The following is a 14,343-nucleotide window of genomic DNA, read 5'->3' on the forward strand; positions in this document are numbered from 1 at the left end:
ACAGTACTGCCGAACCCTGTGGGGTACAAACAAATATTTTCCTATAGCTTGTGCCCAAAGTTGGAAATAAAAGAATCAAAAGTTCATCAAGACCGAGCCGGCAGCTGCTCGTTGCTGAATAGGGGAATGAACCAGTTAACGTCTGCATGCTTGCCACACAAAAACTGAAATGTTGTTGATAGTCAGAGAGAAAGAAAATAGAAAGAAACCAGATCTGGCATCCAGAAAATTCCACAGAATGTTTCAACCAAAGTTATTTGTATTTCACGTTCAGAAGAGCTGTGCATTAAAGAAAAGGCGGGGGAAAAAATCCTCTTCTGTCCATGCATTGTTTAAAAAGAAAAAAAAGAAAAGAAAACTACAGAAGGATTTTAACTTTAAAATGAAGTGCTTTTATCTTTTAACACAAATGATCTGTTAGAAATTATTTCACTACGGTTCTAGACTGAATTCGCTCCCTCAGAGGAATTTTAGTGCATACATTTGAAACAAAATCAGATCCACTCATCATATATGCTTGTGGGTTTGTGTGCACACCAGTTAATGTAAAGTTGATTACAGTATGTCTGACTCATGTTACAGTCATCGTGCTCATTCTGGAGCAGGAATGCTAAATAAAACCCCTCTGGAGTTTTGGCTGTAAAACAATACTGTTCCTATCATGGAAGCTGTCTGTTGTATATTTACAGAACATGAGAAAAAGCAGACCCATTCTCACAGATGTTTACAACATATACTTACAATACCAAACATGCATTGACATGGACACCATAATGACACACTGAGACATTCCTCCTATTGTGGAGAGCTGCCTCCACTCTTACTATCCACCCACTCACCATCCAGCTCCATAAAATAAGTTCAATTTGGGCAAATCATTTCCTGCAATAAGCAGTAACTTGGGTAGGTTTCATGTTTCCTTTGGTGAAATTCTGGGTATTTCTTTTTATTATTATTAGTCATATGTTGTTCATGAGCATGAGACAGATTTAATTTTTAGTTAATTTTATTTGAAAATTTCAAGACATGTTGAATTTCATTTTTTTTCTTCCTGGTTCTTATTTGCTGCAATGCACCCAGCCTAGTAAAAGTCAATGATTTGTTCACAGTTTTCTGTTTTTATTGTAATTAAGGGAACTCTTGGATATACATATAAATGGCTTTCATTAAGCAATACCCACTGTGATAAAATTAGTTTTACTAAATTATTTACTATTTCTTATTTTGTTAAATACTGAGCACTCACATATTACGGTATTTAACAGCTTAGGAGTAGTTAGTAAGCAGATTTGTCTCATATTGACACTTGTCTTTAACATGATTGTACTTCGACCAATTCAAAAGGAAGACACCTAAAGGCTCTCAGAGTGCCTAATTATTTGCAACTAAAGAGCACCACCTTGTGGCTGCAAGTGAAATAACATCACATAATAGCAGACAGCAACACTACTCACATTCCAGGGAGGGCTAAAAATGAAAAACACCACACTTCATTTAAGAGATGTGGTAAAACAAAAAAAGGTTCATAATTATGTCATCATCCTGCTAAAGCACATATTCTGACATTTTAAAGAAAAACACAGCCACAGAACGCAGCTTGATGTCTTTTAATTACAGTGAGTTGCATAGCTTCACAGTAACATCAATATCAAGTTTACATGGTCCATTAAGTTGACCATGAAGCAGTTATCACATTATAGTTAAGTTGTAACAGCTTGGTAGAGTGACCACTGCACTGGAAACTGCTACTGAAATAGTAAGACATAAGGAGATTTTAAAAGTGGCTCAAATTCTCCCACAAAGCACCTGGTTCGACAACACACAATGCCACAAAACAAGGCAGCTGATTCATCTTCATTTGCATTCAGCTAACCATTGAAAACATAAAAGATAAAAATAAACAATAAAACTTTGAAAATAATAAAAAAAAAAGTCATTTAACAGTTGAATAACTGAAAAGATACAATGCATATAAAGCTATAAAACTGTTTACAATGTTGCATAAGAACCAAAACTGGCCTGAGAAAAGCTAAGATATAAGATTTAAAACCAACCAACCATAGTTTAAAGAAACAGTAGTTTAAAGTATCACAGTATTGACACCCAAGTGTTGAGCTGATTTGGCGACAAAGACATAAATATTTATATAATCTACACAAGCTGGTCCTTTGGCCTTTTACTCAGTATCTCCTATCTTCCATTCTTCATTCTCTTTTAGTCTTTACACCCTTACTTTACTAACACTTGAATGGATTCTTTATAAGAAGCTATCGGGAACTTACAGGGGGAAAAAAAGAAGAAATCTTAATGTTAAATAAAAACAGTAACTTAAGATATATTCACTTTAAGGCACATCTATGAATTCATTTTCTAATAAAACTCTTGAACTGTCTGCACTGACTGCATGAGTCTTACTAAACTTACCACAACTTATAAGCAAATTTAATAGAAAAGCCCACACATCACATTGCACCATTACATCTGATACACTGGATTCCAGGACTTCAAACATCCAGATGACCGATAAAAAAATAAATACAATATAAGCTTGCAAATTAAATAAAACCATGTTTTAGTCAATTGTAAAGCTAAATACCGACAAATTCACTGGTGTAAATGAATGTAATTTGCATCCTTAACAATGACATAAATGGACAAGAAATAAGGAACTTAAGAAAAATGGTAAATTGCATTGACCTAAAATAAAGTATGTAAGATCCTCACTTTTGTCCATTAACCCCTTTTATGTCACTTATCTTAAGTCAAACTTCTAGACTGCAAAACAACAAGGTGATTTCCTTGCTATGTTAATAACCTTAAAGACTTGAACTTACTTTTTGCGAGCCGAGTACAGATCTAAACATGGTGTCAACAAAGCTATACAGTGCTTTACACTGTTTAGTTTGAGTCAACGCCTCAGGAAGGTCCTTTAATGCATCTAACATAACAGTTATACTGATGTTTCCTTAGTTGTCAACAGCACATTCTTTTAAAGATGATTAATCCTGGAGGAGATGGGAAGAGAGAGGGAGAAAAAAAAGGAATAGGTAATTTTTAATCCTTTCGGACGGGTACATCAGGCATCATTAGTAATGTAAGCATTGTTGAGTCAAAGTGAGGCCAGACTTGCCTGTGGTGAACCACAGACACATGGCTGCAAGCGCCAGAAAATTACTTCAGCACAGTCATGAGGAAAACTACTTGTCACTGGTCGATGACAGTTTTAGGAGTGAATCATGATGTCCCACAATTTAAATGTGACATTTTGATTGGTTTTGGTCTAAGCAAAAGAGAATTACTACTTCAGTGCTTCTCCATCCATGTACATCATAATCATAGGGGACCATGACAGACAATGTCACCGTTTTCATAGTTTTTGAATTGAAGTTTCTGTCTTGTTGTACTAGCTGTATGTAAAGTCACAGTCAGTTGCAGCTTGTGTGTGTGTGTGTGTGTGTGTGTGTGTGTGTGTGTGTGTGTGTGTGTGTGTGTGTGTGTGTGTGTGGTTTAGCAGTGCAATACTCACCTCTTCACAGCTGGTGTTTTCTGTTCCTTGGCCATCAATGGAACTGCTGTGTAGAGGACTCTGCAGGCTGCTGTTTTCTTTCTCTGTCAATACTTGGCTTCCCAACACCTTCCTCTGTTTTTTGTAAACAAAAATTCATAACTGGTAAATGGATAACACTGTAGCGGGTCAGGGCTGTTTTAATAATACCCTGTCGATTTTTCATCACACACAAACATTTCTGCAAAACACACTATATGTATACTTAAGACTTTACAAACATGTTCAATACATTACTTTCATCATAAAATAATTTTAGTCTTTAAAAATTATAGTTGCTTGTAGTCTTATTGTTCTGCTAATCAAAATCATCTTCAGTAGAATCAATGGTGGTAATAAAGAAAAAAATGTCTCCGTAGTCAAAACAGAATAATATCAAGACTGAAAAGTGAGGGTTATCGCTGTACACAGGAGCAACAAACCTTGATCATTCCACCCAAAGAGCGTGAGCGCCAGTGTTTCCTGCTGAAAGGTGTCCGACACTCAGCTGAAGGTGTTAGCAAAGGCTGCTTTTCAAACTATACACAAAAATACAACACATTTAGGGGCTGGGTTGGCAGTAATTTATCTAAATTTTATTTCTCCTCACAGCGAATACACTGATCTACTGTACCTGTCTGATGAGCTTCTTCTTTTTGGCAGACTCAGGCATGTTGTTGACCTGCTGGTACAGCTCTCTGAGGGCAGTTTCAGTATAAGTCTGAGTCTCAGACGACTTGGCGGTGCACGTGCTGCTGACCTCACTTTCAATTGATTTCATGAAGGGAGAAGGGGGGGCAACTGTCACAGCGTTCTTGGTCCCAGAGCACAGCGTCAAGTCATCCTAGAAAGGTCAGCCATAACATGTGACCAGATATTTAAACTGTTAACTCATTGAAACATCCAACTCTTTTCGGGAGACATGACCATAAGGAAATGTATACAGTCACACAGTGCGCAAAACATGTAAAAACATAACTTGATCATTCTATCTACTCCAGTGCCCAGTAGCAGATAATAGCTATGCAGGTTCTGTGTACCTAAGATTAACCACCAAAGTTACTAGATTCAAAAGTTAGCAAAGACAAAAATGTTACTGTGGGAGCCTTTACAACAGCTGTATACATGTAAGTTACATAAATACATAAATGTAATGCAGTGCTAACACTCTTTACATGGTTACAAATAGAAGATAAGACAAAAGGAGAGAAACACTCACCTTTGATTGAAGAGATTTTGATCCTGTGAAGTATGAGCGGGCATATTCTTTGATATACACAGGTGCCTTCAAAGAAAGTAAACGTGTACAATAAATCCTGTGATGACAGTTTGTGAAGAATAGATCTAACACATCATAAATTAATACGCCTGGTATTTAGACATTCATGACCTCATTCTCACCTGAACACAGGGTGTATTAAAGTCTTCCACTTGGAGGGGTACATTGTGTGCAATATATCAAGTAAATAATCAATGTATATAAATGGAAATATATAAACCAATCATGAAGATCTAAAAGGTGACAAGACACTTTGAAAAACAAAGTCTTTATTGATTTCACTTTCACATGTAAATTCTGTATTCTCTCTCTTAAACTCTGTTTGTATATCTTGTAACCGTGGCAACAACACCACTTGTCACAAAGGGTTCATCAGAAGCGAGGAGAAAACACATTATGAAAAACCATATCTAGAACTGCCTGTGTTTTGTTTTCAAAATGAAAGTAAAGTTTAGTACAGCGAAAAGCAACAACTGAAAAACATGTTGCATTTAGTCTTTTAAACTCACACATTTAATTGGAAACAGTCAACGTTACAAAACAAGACATCAATTGCAGAAAAACAGGCTTCAAAGCCGCTTACCTTGAACAGTTTCTGTGAGTGCCTGATGAGGAATGCTACGCCATTATTCAGTTTCTCAATGTTTCCCTGCAGATCACTTGCCAACACCTGCAACATAAAAATATAGAAAAAAAATTTGTGGTTTACTTGACTGCAAACATAGTGGGGTTGTAACATGCTTGGAAGATTGAACAAATTTAACCAAAGGTCTTTACGTTTTTGGGCCAGATGATGTGTGGAGCAAACATTGTGGCTAGATTAATTGCAGACATCTTGTTGATGTGTTGATTGCGTGCGGTGTGGTACAGCAAATCCAGTAGCAGCTTCAACAGGCTGCGGTTGGCTGGTGGGAGCAGCATGAAAAGCAGCTGAAAGGCCTCAATCTGGCGTTCTTTGTCAGGCACGTTCGTCTTATCCCCCTTATCATCGAAGCGAGTGAGCTCTTGACACAGCAGACATGAGAATTATTATCAAAGAGAAAGGGGATCACTACAATTTTCTTTAATTGTATATGATGATTCTTTGATTGATCAAATATAATTTTATCTTAAGCCATGATAAGGATCTGTGTATGAGTCAACCAACACCTCCAATCTTCAGGTGCACATGATAGTGTCTGTGCGTCAGCAGAGGCTCTGGCAGCTCTCCCAGGTAGGCTTTGAGCAATGTGGCTGCATCATTGGGATGGAAGTCGCCTGTCTCTAGATCTATCTCTGACCCAGTGTTCAGCATCTCCCTCAGGGCTGCCTGCCTTAAGCTGTGGCCTGGCACACGGAACAACCCCTCCACTTGAAGGTCTGAGGGGTGGGAGAGAAAGATGGAGAGAGACAGTCAAAGAGGAGGGGGAAAAAAAAGATGCAGTGTGTAGGCAAAGACACACAGTGAGGGAGACACAGGATGACAAAGACGCATGAGTGAGGAGAGAGATGAAGTGAATGAAATAGAAAGAGGAAGACAGCAGGAGCAAAGTGCTTTCAGATAAATTATTGACTCAAGCATTTGCTCCCAGTGTCCACTTTCAGTGAATGACATCATCACTTTTTAAAAATAAACCATGACCTCATGCTAATTCACTGCTCCTCCAACTAAGTTAAAGAACAAGTGGTAAGAGTTAGGATGCAGCCTTGACACTTCAAAAATCCAATTCTTATAAGAGTGACAAATACAAGCTGATCAAGCAGTTTGACCAGATATATCACGAGATCATTAAATCAGGTAATTCAAAATTATGTTTTTCTGACACCAATACTGTCTTGTCAGACATGCAAAATGTATGTAGTTACAAACTGCTTGTGTCCTCCACATGGCAGATGTTGTGCACATATATGAAATGATACTCACTTTTACTCAGGTATTCAATGAGCTGATAGATCTGTGCTATTCCTTCCTCAGTTAACGGTGCACCAAAAACCACTCCTTTGTCTGAAAGGCATCAAATGACAATGTGAGCCTGACTGTACCTTTTGAACGTGCTATGGATTTAGTTCATTACACCAATCATTACATTTATATGATAGCTTTATAATTTCCATCAACCACATGGACAACAGCCCCATTAACCCGGACAAGACAACGGGTGTTATCTGCACAGTTTAATTAGCAATTAATCTGTCTATTAGAGGTGAGACGATTTGTTGATGAATTGATTAGTCAACTGATAGAAAATAATGGACAATTAATACCACATTTGTTTAAAATACTGTTAGCCTAACCTTTCCGCTTCAGGAAGTTCAGGGAGCGTAGAAAGCCACTCGAGGAAGGCACCCTGGGCTCAGACTCTCCGGTGAGCTGGGAAAACTCAGCTCCTGGAAGGTCTATGAGCCGAGTGATATTGCTAAGTATCAAATCCGCGAAGGCCTGTGGATGCTCATGTCTCAGCCTTTCCACGAAGAAGTCCGGGTTAAAAATCACAGGTTGGCTTGCGTTTGGCTTTTCCTGGCTGTTAAATACACTGCATTTTGTCCCCCTGTCACAAGGAAACACAGAGACTGAGCTGGGGTTGATCAAATTTGGGAGCTGGTCCCCAAAATTTAGCGATTAAAACGGAAGGAGGCCAATAGGAATAAAACATTTTGAACAAATACGCCGACCAAAGCATAACAAGTTGTTGCTAAGTTAGCCACGTTGGCTAACGCTAGCAAGTCTGATAATGACTTACAATATTGAGTCGTTAGAAATAAAGATACTTATTAGAACTAATCGTCCCAGAAACCTACAATTTATACTACAGTTTTGCAACTTGTTCAATTGTCGACATAATAAAAGAAAACTTGGTACCTTCTGTCGAGTTTGTGATTGTTTTGAGATACATTTTGAGCCGCCATCTTCGTTTTGAATCTTCCGCGGTCTCATTTTAAGTCCCGCCCACATTATTGTGATTGGTTGGCATATTCATACGTCACATGGGGGAGGGGTGATATCCTTTGCACATGTACATACCACTTGTACCGTTACTTTGTGTATTAAAAAAGGGGAAGTGTCCGTAACTGAAACAAAAAAATAAATACAATTTAAACGGCTTCAGTAGTATTTAATCTTTTCAGGAGTTATTTACATAGACTAGTTGAATAAAAAAAATCCTTAAACCTGCATTCATTCATTTTTGATGGACTTTTCACTAGCTCTAGCCTACAAGCTGTGACGCAACATTGACATATTATTGTACTGTACTGTATCTTAAAGTTGATATGGTGTGTTGAAAATCACATGTTCAGCAGGCAAAGAGCCACAATACAGTAAGATTCAAGTCTTACTGTCCACCTGACAAAAGTCCAGTATTTATTCCCCTTTTAGGTCTGGTCTCCACCGACTAAATATTTGGTTTTTCATCTCATAAATGCTCTGTTATTTTGTCTATCTGATGATGGTGCTGCAGTTGGTTGGCAACTGGAAAAAAAAACAGAAATACACTACACTAAATCATCAGATCAGATATTATGGAATGGAAGACGTGAAATGAAATGGCAATTCAGTCTGTTTATCTAGAGAACTGCAGAGATGGGTGATACATGTTTGTGGGTCATTACATAGAAACCCTATGACATTGCAAGCAACCACCATGGCAACCACCTAATAATACATTCAGCCCATCTGTACATTATGCATTCATTAGATTTACATTCCTTGTTTGGTTTGTAGTTCAATTAATTCATTTGAAAAGCTCAGAGGAAACTGGTGAGTCATACATACAATCTCAGCAGCTGATAACACATTATTTTCATTAAAACTGTGATATTTTAGTCACATGTTTTGTGACAGCACATTCTAGATAGATAGATTGATGGATTAATTGATAGATTGATAGATAGATACTTGACAAAATTATATTTATATCACATGCAAAATACAATAAGATTCATCTCGGTATAAAACATATTTCTGAAACACAAATTGTACATCATGAAACTTACAAACTTAAACTTAAGCTCAAAACAGACTTTTGAAGCACAAATAAAATAAAGCATGTCATCGTGACTAACACTGTCCATAAACAACACACCTATGACTCATTCAGGGTGCTATCATCACCTGACAAACACTGTTACAGGCTAATGCAATAAGGATCAGACATGTTCAAACCCTTTTAAACCCAATCATTTTGTCCCTCCTCTTCTCTAGAGTGAAAATTGTATATATATATATATATGTCATATGTACAGTTTAGGGCTGAACATTTAATTGAAATATTATCAAAATTGCAATATGGCAAATGCAATATCCAAATCACAGGAGGTGCAATTTTCTTGATAAAGGTAAAATGTGCTACAACATACCATTATAAATGAAGCATTGTGGTGCTATAGAGATGCCCCGGCCTACAAATCATATTCTCCAGACATAAGGGAATATTCTTGTTTGGTACAGGTCCCAGCAAAAATCATATCATCATCATATATATATTTTTTTTTTCATTGAAAATTAAATTCGAAAAGTCCCACTAAAATTGTGACTCATATAGCAAACGCAGTATCTGTCAAAAATAATTTCAATATGATTTTTTTGAACCCTGTATGATTTGAGTAATACTCTTGAATAACATATAGTTCAAGCTCAACAACAAATGAACGGCAAGTTATACTCAATGCCACATCTTGTTCAATAACTCCGTAGGTAATTGTAGAAATGTGGTATAAACAAATTACATTCACATCTGTCACAATAATATAAGCCGTGAAGCATGACACAAATATTTCTAGCTAGAGAAAAAAAGTATCTGAAAGAACAGAAATGTTACTTGATGGTACAATACAGGTAATTCTGCACATTCTGTAAACACAATAAACACTTTTACAAAACTTACCAAAATGATGCATGCAGCATGTAACATCAGCTGGAATTTGTAACACACAACTGATGCCAATTGCTCTGTCACTTTTGTATTGTTTTTATTTTTATATTTCATTTTTATTGTTGTTAATTAATTAATTAATTCTTAATGTGTTTTAATCTCAATTTGTGTAACTGTGTACGGTGTCCTTGAGTGCCAAGAAAGGCGCCTTTAAATAAAATGTATTATTATTATTATTATTATTACAACTCTTACAGCAATAAAACACAAAGAAAGAAAGTAAAGATTTAGGAAAAATATACATTAAGCTTTTGTATAACAAGGTAGTGTGAGAGTAAAACAATCACAATTCAGTTTGTGTGTTGTTGCAGCTCATGTTGAAAGGGGCTTTCACGGCTATCTCCATCCCTCTGACCTGATTTGTTAACGACTGTATTTCTCTCTTTGTCCATCCTCTCTGTAGCATTTACCATCAATCCTCTCTCTGGCTGTTGTGCTTGTTTCTTCACTAGAACTTCTCTGCCACAGCCAAGACATGCCCCTGTACGTCCAGTAGCAGCGAGGCCTGAGCCTACCCAGAGTTCTCCAGCAAGCTCTACGAAATGTGTGGGAGGAGATACAGAAAAGCAGCGGGTCCAGAGCACCGTTGATATACCACAGCGGAAGTGACAAGTATGATTTCAGGATTGTGTAGACAGAAAGGACGGTGTCGGACCACACAACCACGTAGACCTGCATCAGCGACGAGGCAATGTCCGGAAAGTTGCAAACAAAAAAGGCCACCACGACTGCACCTGGAAAACAAAACACACAATATGCAGCTCAAAGGTAAATAACCTAAATTACTGCAACATGTCGGTGCAATTAATTTGCACTCAGTAGCATCTCTGGTCTATGCACAACATCATAATTATATGAGATCCTCACAGTGGGGTAACTTGCTGCCTTCACTGGCACTGTGTCGGCTGAGGCCATCAACTCACTTGATGAGCCAAGAAGAGTTGACCAAAGCTAAACTTTTGTACTTAGTGTTTATCAACTTTCATTTTCATATACTTATCTTAATCTTTTACCAGGCTTCACAAAGCATCAACTACTCTGCAAGGCTGTGTGAATAAAATTTACAATGCCATAACCTCAAGACATAAACAAGCTTAGTTATCCATTGCTCACCCATGAGTTTTAGAGCTCTCTTTTCATTTGAAAGTAGCTTTCCATTCTGATGGCACTGGACATCTCGTCTTCCTTCAGGATCCAGCTGCGTGAGCCCCATGTTTCTCCTTTGGCGTCCATTCCTTCTCAGGTAGAGCAGGATGAGCAGATAGAGAGTAAAGATGGAGACCAGTGGGATCTGTAGTTGGAGAAAGTTTAGCGTTTAATGCTTGTGTTTGGTGCAGATAAGCAAATACAATCTGTTGAATAGCACTTCACCAGAAAGAAGAATCCCGCTCTCAGGAGTAAAGCTCCTTTGTAGATGTGTGCAGGATCAGGCTCTATCATTTCACACATGGTGGACACATGGAAGGCGTCTTCTTGAGTGGTGGCTGTGTAGTCCAGGATGCAGGCACGTGCCTGATCATAGACCAGAGCAAAGGGCACCGCTGAGACCAGAGAAATGATCCATACTGAGAGAAGGCATGGCAGCCTAGACTTCTGTTTGAAAAAGGAAGGAGAGAGGGTAGAAAATCCATTTGTTAGACTTTTTCTCCATTTGATAGAACTGTTCACAGTTCTATCAAATGCTAAACGTAGATTTGATTTCAGTGATGGCTTATCTTCAATTTTTCTTCTCTGGTGGTGTGAATCTTGCATTTTATTAAGATTGCGCCTTCTGTATGCATCCTATTTCCATCCTTATTTCTTTTATATTTTATTATTGGATACAAATATAGCACTGGTAAAAATAACCAGTTCTGCATGTTCTATCTGGCCAGGTACAAATCAAGTTGCTTCCAAACATCCAAAAAATATTTGTATCTAAAAATTGTCTGCAGTACATTGTTTGAACAGGAAAATGCCCTGTATTTCGATACATGCTTTACTTTGCATTGGTATATACAATATCTTGTGCATTTTGTTCCCTGAGGGAGAACAAAAAAGGGGATTTACATGAATTTTGGAGCCAAAATACAAAATAAACATCAAGTATTAGTACATTAGTAGACCTCCATAGGCTTTTTCATTCTATGTCATTGTCGCTATTTCAGTGAGAGTAGAACACTACTGGGAGGAAACAATATATTTTTATTTTGAAGTACTGCACCTTCAAGCTGGAAACAGACCACATGGTGTGGCAAATGGCTGCATAGCGCTCAGTGGTGAAGGTCATGATAACCCAGCTTGTGGTGGCACAGTACACTTGGCGGACCATGAAGTAGACCTTGCATACTGCTTGCCCCAGGCGCCATGGGTAGCTTTCCCAGTAGTACCGATACAAAGTCACTGGGATTGTTAACAGTTGCAAAATGTCTAAAATTTAAAGTGAGAGAAAGATAGACGTCATTTAGCAGATTCACACTGAGGATGATTCTTTGATGTATAAATGACACAATTTAGGTGCTGTGTTTAAAAGGGACTGCTGAAACTAGGACTGACAATATTAAATTAATAATTTGCTCAAATTGAAATTAAATGTGTTTTCATTATGTAAGCCAATTAAATAAATTAATGAAAACTCTTTCAGGTTTGAAATACATGTTCACTGCATACCCAGCCTCAAATAAAGGATGAATTATTTTCAGTGTACAGTATTATGTTGCCATATTTAGAATTAAATGGAAAAAAACACATTAAAAAACACTTGCAATGATTAGAACTTGTAGATACTAATTCGATGTTTGTTTTATGTGACATGCTCTATACGACTTTGATAGATTTCAGAAAACAAGCTTGAAAAACATAATAGAAATAAACAGAAATAGAAACTTGCATTTCAATTTCGCTTTGTACCTAGTATAGTGAATATTAGTCAGTAAAGTTAAGTTTGGCAGTAATTTAATGCTTAAATCAAATTATAATTGTCTCAGTTTAATATTGTCAGAAATGTTCTTCCATAAAGTGAATGGTGGTAGTGTGTACCTGATATGACCAGGCTGAGCAGGTAGAAACGAATGGCACTAACTCTCATATGAGCATCCATGAGTAGGGTCAGTATGCTCACACCATTGAATAAGACCTGTTGAGCATAGGAAGGGCAGCATTCAGCGGTTGACAGTGTGAAAAAAAAAGTATTGTTTGCTGTCCGTACATCATTAACACATATAATATACTAAGACTAATATTATGGCTGCAGTTTCACTTGTAGTACGATCACATGTACCACCCTCTGTTGCACTCCAGGAGGTAAAATTGGCTTGTGAATCAAGTGTGTATAGTAAATTGAAATTTCATACTCCAAGCAGGAAGATGATCGTGTAGAAGACGGTCATGGGGACAGCAATTGCCAGAGGTTCACTTTTGGTGGCACCAATATTGAGCTGTGGCATCTCACTCGGGCTGACATTACAGGTGAAGAGGAATGAAGTCTGCTGTGAGAGGTTCATGGTCAGGCAGCTGGATGAAAGCTATCAAGATTTATAGAGAAAAAGTGTTAAAATTGCATGACAGAGTTGGGTTATGTGAAATACAGACAATTGGTTTGATTTACAAGTTCCTTACATATGTTATTAATGATGAAATAAATTAATTGACAATGATGGTGGCAATCAGCAAGCATTTTTCAGATCAGATGCATATACTGTATCAGATGCCATTGTTTTAAACCAGTCTGTTTTTAAAAAAATTCTGTAATTTTCCATGGTATTGCAAAAGATTTGGTGTGCATGAATCAGTAGCGCAGCCAGCCACAAAAAGGTGAGAGGGGGAGGGGAGACTTGTTTTATACCTGCTCTCTCCTACTGTAAAAAAAAAAAAAAAAGAGATTCATAAGACCCTGACCTCCTGATAATTAGCTCGAGGGAATGTGCAGCTCCCATTCAAGGGAGGCTAATTCATCAGTTATCCTTATTGATTGAATAATTGAATTCTTAAAACATTTCCCTTGTTATTTTAGTTAATTCCTTGTATTAATTAATGAGTTAATATAGTACATATGTTGCCAAATACTACAAATAGTGATTTTCGACTTCAGTTGTCAAAAACAACACTGACTGCATGTTTATCCATCAAAATCCACTTTAGATGAGGTCAGTGACACAAACAAAATCTGTCAGTGCCTAACCGACACTAGAGATTGTTATTCACACCAATGATCGTTAAAAGCATCCTGAATGTCATCCTGAATGAACACATTTACTCTGAAGCCTGTTGTATCAGCACAAATTATGACACCTTTTGTGGACAGATTGTCAGAATAATTACAGTCTAATATAAGGGTGAAGTAAATATCAGTGAAAATTGACTGATTAGAACAACAAGCACTGGAAGTCTGACAGGATTCATAATGCCTGATTAAAATCTAACACACACACACACAAGCACACTGTGCAACCTGTTGCACTGCCAGCATAATCACTAAATTACAGAATCAAGATGATTCTTGTTTTACAGACACTATTGGATCAGTAATGTATAGACTTACCTTTTAGAGGTTAAAATCCAGGATGAAGCCCAGCACCTGTCTTCACAAGCATGAAACACCTCTTTGATTGTCTCTCTTGTTCCCTGTCTGT

The 14,343-nt window shown here is 37.4% G+C and overlaps 1 protein-coding gene across 1 annotated transcript; it reads right to left on the reverse strand.

The window, feature by feature from the left end:
• Positions 1 to 1,592: 1,592 nt before the first annotated feature.
• On the reverse strand, positions 1,593 to 7,743 carry LOC111657291 (rho GTPase-activating protein 19-like). The gene is made up of 11 exons (XM_023409400.1): positions 7,663 to 7,743; positions 7,098 to 7,351; positions 6,727 to 6,807; positions 5,973 to 6,182; positions 5,601 to 5,827; positions 5,407 to 5,493; positions 4,764 to 4,829; positions 4,179 to 4,388; positions 3,988 to 4,083; positions 3,527 to 3,640; positions 1,593 to 3,005 (listed from the first exon to the last, which is right to left on the reverse strand). The coding sequence occupies exons 1-11, from the start codon at positions 7,707 to 7,709 to the stop codon at positions 3,000 to 3,002; spliced, it is 1,398 nt and encodes a 465-aa protein (XP_023265168.1). The 5' UTR covers positions 7,710 to 7,743; the 3' UTR covers positions 1,593 to 2,999.
• Between the last annotated feature and the right edge of the window lie 6,600 nt (positions 7,744 to 14,343).

Source organism: Seriola lalandi, unplaced genomic scaffold (genome assembly GCF_002814215.2).
Source record: "Seriola lalandi dorsalis isolate HSWRI2012SDOR001 ecotype SW California unplaced genomic scaffold, Sedor1 jcf7180002054391, whole genome shotgun sequence".
NCBI classification, from domain to species: domain Eukaryota; kingdom Metazoa; phylum Chordata; class Actinopteri; order Carangiformes; family Carangidae; genus Seriola; species Seriola lalandi.